We start from the raw sequence: 6,885 nt of genomic DNA, 5'->3' as shown, positions 1-6,885 counted from the left end.
TTGTAAAGTTGTACCAAATAAAATTATTATTCAAATGTTAAAAGATTTTGTTTATTGTTGTGTTTGGGTCGGACTTTAAAATGGGTGTGTGACTCACTTTCCAATGACAAATTGACTGAAATTTATTATTAAAAAGTACACATCTTTAGGTTTGTTTAAAATAAAATTATGAATAACATCAACAATATGTGATCTTATGAAAATAAAGATATCTGTATTTGTTTATTTTTCTAAATAAACTAAGTTACCAGCAGTTACATCCAACCTCTGAAGTTTCTGTAACTTATTAAATAATAAGAATAAGCTTTACAGTTATAATTAATTACAAAGGAAGAACATTGTATGAACAACTTATCAATTTTTAATACTTTCTGTTTTTAGGTGTGAAACAAGTAAAAAGTAGTTGAAAACATAATCTATGGATTCACAGAAATAGAATTTGAATAAAGATAAAATTTTACATTCTATTCATATTTAAAATAACTAAATGTTGAACTAGAACTTATGATCTTATGCTGATGGCTGAAAAATAAATTTACAATCAAAATTGATGAAAATAACACAAAAATAAGTACAAGACTAGCCAAATTCTTCAAGGTAAGTGGTAAATATTAAGTAATTCCCAAAGCACATATTTCCAGCAATTACTTGAACAATTTTAACCTTTTAAATTGGCTTGATATTTAGTATAAAATGGTTTGCACAAAACATGAAAAAGATTCAATAATAAAACTTAAACATTATTTAGGTTGTGTGTAGAATATCTCTCTATTATTGTTTCAAATATTGTAGATCAACCTGTAAATTGGTCATGTGATGACAAGTTTTTCAAACTAATTTGATTTATGATTCTGTCATAGACATTTCAGAAAAATGGGCAGGCAATAAAATTTCCTATCTGTACCTGTAAAAACTAATCATAATTTTTTACATGGAGTTCCATCATTGTAGAGAATTGCAAAGAAGTTTTGTAAGTAAATGGGGAGAGATCCATATAATCAAAGAAAACCATTTTTTTTTTAATAAGGTATGTAATTAGGTGAAAAGCAATAATTAAATTGATTACTTACTTGAATCAATTAATTACAATTTCATTCTGTTGCAGATGAATGAATGCACCTCTTCGAATTCTATATAAATATTAAAAGAAGGAATCTGCTTCAGCAGTACTGGCTGCATCTCACTGCAACATCTTTGTTACAAAGTTTGATTGTTTGAAATATTTTAATTCTAAACTAAATTTTGAAAAATAACTTATTATATGAGGTAGTTTAACCGCAAATCTAAAAAAGAGCCACCATGTTACAGGAAATCCTAGTAACTATGTTAATGTCAATATTTATATATAGATGTGTCACCTATAGATTTAGTGTTTTATATTAGTTTGATGTTAATAATATGACAATTTTTAGAAATATGTATTAGACTTTAATATAAAATATACACTAGCATAATAAGATTTTCTCGAAATTGGGAAATGCAGTGTATAGAAAATAAAAATATACTAAAATGCTTTGTAAATTAGTTAATTGTCTTTTTTTATGTATTATGATAGCATTAAGAGTTAATAAATAAATAAAATATAGGGAATAAAGTATCAAGTACAAAAGATAAAAAAAAATACCATTTAGTGAAAAATATGAAACAAAATTAATTTATTAAAATTTGGATTTTACTAATATCACAACTTGTAATATATCATAAACTTTTTTTTAAATAAGAAATAAAAAAATAGAGATTGTATACAATTTTCTTATAAGTAATTTAAATTTCAACACAGGTACTTTACCCCAAAATGATGCCTCCTAAGCTCATTATTTTTCCTCGTTAAGGAATCTATAGGTTACACATCTATGGAGAATAGTAATAACAAAAGAGTTAAAATGCGGAATCTTTAGGTTCATGATAATTTTATGAATTTATTTGAGAAGTAAAACTTAAATATTGTATTCTATTTTTACATTACATAATATTTAACATGACTTGTACATTTGCAATGTTTTGATAGGAAAAGTTTGGATTAGGAGACTATTTGAAGCGTCGGCAGTGCAGTTGGCGCTTGACCGGATCATATTTTACATATCCAGGTACGATCTCCGCTATATAGTAATGCGTTCTTTGAATTTCATGATAATCATCCACCCGACATTCTTACTGTAATTACAAATTGCATACAACTGCATAGAAATTCAAAGATATGTGCGAAGTCAACCAACCCTCACTGGCTCTGCGTTGTTGAATAAAACCTAGTCGCATTCTTGAGGGTAGGCTCAGAGCTCCTCAGTGGAATATAGTGTGTCCGTATAGTGAGCTTGATGATGACGACTTGTTTTGCTTCAATGCATATTGTCTTGTTAGCAATTTTCTAAATATTTTACCAACAGATAGGAGCTAATCTCTTTCCAGTGTTATTCTATTTCTCCCGACGAGAGTGGCACTACTACTCCAGTTCTATCAGAAAATACGAGCTATCAAATAAACAAACTGGAACAAATGAGCATTTATCAAAGTTGGGGTATTTTGTTAGTGAACTAAACAATAATGGTATTATTACGAAAGCAGTGAGCATTGTTGCGTTCTTAAAATATGTTCGCTTTAGTCAGAAGATTAAATTAAAGTTGCAATTAACGAAATTGTTTTATTTATTCAAAATTGTTTTCCCTCGAATAATACTTTCAAACGTCAAAAACGAAACTGACAGATTGATTTTTTTAGGTTGGTAACAACGTAAACTTGTTCATAATATTGCTAGCATTGAAAATGTCAATTTTTATTCTCCGTTTGTGTATCTAATTAGTCAAGAGTCCCGTCTCTTCTTTTATATACTCTTTGTTGGTGACATTTCGTGTAGGTAGACCATATACTCTTTGATTTAGGCTTTCAATATAAAAGAAAGCTACTGAAAAAGACTTTTAAATTTTACACTGATCAAAAATTGAATCAAATGATCAACTGTTACAAAACAAGAAAACTTCTCGTCACAACAAAGTTTCTTCGCATTCACACCGGATAATTTTATGAAAGCCAAAATTTCTTTCTTTGAACCTTCTTTGCAACTAAAAAAAAAATAATTAACGTAAAATTAAAAATGTAGGAAAAGATAAATGACTACATATAATTATAGGTTATTACAACTTAAAAATTATTTAAGCCACATTTTGGACAGTGAATCATCTAATACCCAATATAGTTTATTTTAGTTTGGTATTGCTATCATTATAATTTAGATAATTGTCCCAATATAGTTATTATATGGCAACACCAAACTAAAATAAACTATAATATATTGGGATGATAATGTAAATTATTTTATTTGTCATTAACATTTTCAAATACTTACGTTTTCCCTTTCCAAAAGCATTTCCAGCACTCCTGCACATTCATCAATCCGGAGCCAAAGAAGTTATTGTGTGCACTTTCAATATGCAAGTTGTCCATCACTGTGGTAAGATTCACCGTGTCTACTGGACTTGCGATAGGCGTTACTGCATCTCAGCGATTCCTAAACCATAAAAATAATAAAATCTTACTGCCGTAGGAAAAGTTACTTACTGGTGATTTAAATATTTGCTTAGTGGAGATTTTCCATAATGAATTTTCATTAACTTGTTCAATGACCCGTTAATATTTTACCATTAATTTTTTTTATCAAAAACCTTTATTGTTCCACAAACTAAATTAATTTGAAAAGTAAAATCTGCTCTGAGAGTTCGAGAAAGTGCAAGCAAAAATATTTACATTACAGTTTCATGTCAAAACGTAGGAAAATACCTCCAAAAGTTTTTATTAATCCTGGTCTTCATGATGTATGTAATGTTCCACCAGACGATCTCCGCTGCCATGGTGACGAGCACGAGTGAGTGCTGGGCGGGGCTGGTCGAGTGGGGGACGCCGTGCGTCAGCCGCTCCGGCACCGGGGAGAGCCGGCACCACTGCACCTTCGTCTCGTGGTGCTTTAGGAACCGTAGCTGTCGCTGATTGCTCACGTGCCAAACCTGCAATATAATCAACATAAGTTGTCACTCGCGAATTCTATTGAAAAAGACTTAATTGAGAACGTATAGGCTATACGTTCTTCCACAGTATGTTTTAAATTTTGTAACTCTGCACCTCTCAAGTCAGTTCTAATCGGTGATTCCGAAGTGACTAAGACATCACGTTTAATGTTAGATTCCCAAGTAAGATGTTGCCGATCGCGAGTTCGATTCAAGTATATACTCACAGCTTAGTGGCTTTATGTACAACGGTGACGTCATCGTAGTTGTCAGCCAGCTCGTGTCGCACCAGCAGGCACGCGATTGTACACATCACATCACTTACCAACGGTGGCTTCATGTTATCTAACACAAATATACTTCACTAGAACATGGAATATTCTAGAAATTACAAGCACAAGAGGAATCTAATACTTTGTTTCAACAATGGCATACATCAACATCAACCACGACCACAGACAAGTTTCAAGTGGAAGCAATTCTCTGTATAGTCTGATGAATGCATTCCAGAGGCCTAATTTTACTCTTCTTTTCCATCCTTTTGTTCTAAGGATGGGAAGGACAAATGAGGAGAATGGAACAAGAGGATTAGGCGGTTTGGAGAAGGATACCACACACAAGGCAACCCTCAAGTGAATAGTATTTATGGGTTTCGTCTGATAAGTGTGTGTGCGGGAGGACAAATTCTTTTCTCTTCTTCTTAATCCCATTTTCCAAATAAGAAATGGTGGGATGGATAAATTAATGTCTCTCATCGGTCTATTAAACCATCCCAACCCATCTGTAACCTTTTAACTTATTCAAAATGTCTATGGGCAGAGATCACTTTCCAGAAATCAGTTGGCCATTTGCTCGTTTTCTAAAATAATTAATCTAAGATATTGTAAAATAATCTTACTTTCAAGCAACCTTGTCAACGTATCGAGAAGCTCCGCGCCAAGTTCACGAGCATGTTCGTGAGCTTTGCCAAACTCCACGCGCACGTCGTCGTCTAAGGTCAACTTTCTGATAACTTGTAGGCATTCGCTAATAAACTGAAATACACAATTTATTATTACCGAGTTGATAATTGTTCACTTAGACCTTTAACATATATTAGGAAACTGACTTTGTAGCCTATGACATCGGCTTCACGGATTTAAAAAATAAATCGAAGCCTATGTGTTCTTCCAGACTATGTTCTACATGTATGCCAAATTTCAGCAAAATCCATGCAGCCGTTCTGAAGATATCTTCAGTACTTCAGAGTACAAACATCCATCCATAAATTCTCATTTATAATATTAGTTAGATTGTGCCAGTTTTTTTTCTCTCAGTGACATTTAAAGTAATTTAAAAAACAGCATCTTTTTCATTATTAACATTCAAGTAAGATTTCCGTTTTAAATATAGTAAATTTATAAGCGCAGGATAAATACCCTCTTTGCCTGCTCTTACTCTATGAGCAATATATTTGTTGCATTCTCTCTGAAAATTGAATAATCTTTGTACATTTTTTAAGTGTATGATGTCAAACACAAAATCACACCTTATTTCGCTAAAATCGCTGCTTGTTAGCCCCCTTCTGTTATAAAAAAAATTGGAGTTATTATTGCCCATGGGCATCTGCTACAAGTTAAAAAGTAACAGATGAATGCATTTAGGCAATGGTCTACAGTTAATGGACAGAGGAGGGACTCACAATAAGATGGTCTATTCCTCATTGGTATGGGAAGGCTTGCCATATCCACTTTCCCCTTCCCATCCTTTCCTTATATGAAAAGAGGTATTTTATGTAACTTTATACTATTAATTTACAAAAATTTCTTTAATACTGAGACCAGAGAGCAATTTTGTTTGTAATTTACAATTTTGCAAAGCACCAATAGCCTAATGGTTACAAGTACAGGTTACTTTGAATGGTGCAAGTAATATTAGTAAATAATTAAAAAATCTGCTAATTCTTAAAAATAAAGAAAAAATTATCGATAGAAAATAGTTACCACCAATATATTCAATTGTTCCAAGATTGGTTCATCATTGTTTTGGGCTGCATTTGACAACTCCTTGAGTTTTTTAACAGTTAAACTCACTTGATGTTCTTCACCAGTGTTTAATTTTAGATTCTTGATAATATTAGATAAATCCACACCCTGTAAAATAAATTGTATCTAGTAGGAATAGTGGGTTTTATTATTTTGTTCCTTTATTCAGCAGAACTATGTATACTAGAACTGTGTATTAACTTTAATTCTATTAATTATAATTTAAAACAATGAATATTTCATGAATTTTAGTGTTATTTTTATTTGGGAATTTATTTTACCTGTGCTTCAAATTGAGCAATTGCTTCTTTAATAGCCTCCTCGGGGCTCATATCAAATTCATCCATATTCTCCTTTACAACGTCATCGTAAGTTTCCTGAGTTATCACACGAACCATTTTTTACGTTCTAATGAAGTATTTTAGTTATTTTAATTCACAAGATACTTTTTTTCACTGTTAATCAAATTTATTTGAACAGCCGGTGATTCACAGAAGTTTTGAAAACAATTAATTCTTTTTGATATACACGACATTGACAATTGACAAGCTGTCATAATAAACTGAGCTACTGAAAAAGACTTGTAAATTTTACACATGGTGACATTTCGTGTAGGTAGACCATATACTCTTTGATTTAGGCTTTCAATATAAAAGAAAGCTACTGAAAAAGACTTTTAAATTTTACACATTTGGTGGATTTATGGCAGTAAAATTTGTGACAGATCATTAATTTTATTTAGGGCACCTTAAATTTGTATTTCAAAAATAAAATATAGCAACTTATTTATCATTAACTTATCAAATTATTTTTAAATTATGCTATTATTAAAAATATAAACAATTTTTTGATACTTAGAATACGTT

At 31.2% G+C, this 6,885-nt stretch overlaps 1 protein-coding gene across 3 annotated transcripts; it reads right to left on the bottom strand.

Moving 5' to 3' along the window:
* Positions 1-3,403: 3,403 nt before the first annotated feature.
* LOC106125928 (armadillo repeat-containing protein 6 homolog) lies at positions 3,404-6,581 on the bottom strand. 3 transcript variants are annotated; one of them, XM_013323349.1, is made up of 6 exons: positions 6,301-6,562; positions 5,978-6,127; positions 5,414-5,462; positions 4,894-5,029; positions 3,772-4,340; positions 3,404-3,502 (listed from the first exon to the last, which is right to left on the bottom strand). In XM_013323349.1, exons 1-4 carry the CDS (start codon positions 6,415-6,417, stop codon positions 5,022-5,024), a joined length of 324 nt encoding a protein of 107 aa, XP_013178803.1. In that variant the 5' UTR covers positions 6,418-6,562; the 3' UTR covers positions 3,404-3,502; positions 3,772-4,340; positions 4,894-5,021. The 3 variants fall into 3 exon arrangements, 2 of the variants coding, with proteins under 2 accessions (XP_013178803.1, XP_013178801.1); XM_013323347.1 differs by having other exon boundaries at positions 4,894-5,021; XR_001228300.1 differs by lacking the exon at positions 5,414-5,462 and having other exon boundaries at positions 4,894-5,021; positions 6,301-6,581.
* Between the last annotated feature and the right edge of the window lie 304 nt (positions 6,582-6,885).

This window comes from Papilio xuthus, unplaced genomic scaffold, assembly GCF_000836235.2.
Source record: "Papilio xuthus unplaced genomic scaffold, Pxut_1.1 DF825729.1, whole genome shotgun sequence".
NCBI classification, from domain to species: domain Eukaryota; kingdom Metazoa; phylum Arthropoda; class Insecta; order Lepidoptera; family Papilionidae; genus Papilio; species Papilio xuthus.
Note: the sequence above shows the minus strand (reverse complement) of the source record. Positions and strands in the feature narration are given on the sequence as shown.

Coding starts and splice junctions, on each gene's coding strand:
- LOC106125928 (XM_013323347.1), bottom strand. CDS start 6,417: ATGGTTCGTGTGATAACTCAGGAAACTTACGATGACGTTGTAAAGGAG. Junction 6,128..6,300: donor TTGCTCAATTTGAAGCACAG/GTAAAATAAATT, acceptor TTTATTTTACAG/GGTGTGGATTTATCTAATAT. Junction 5,022..5,413: donor AGTAAGAGCAGGCAAAGAGG/GTATTTATCCTG, acceptor TCAGTTTATTAG/CGAATGCCTACAAGTTATCA.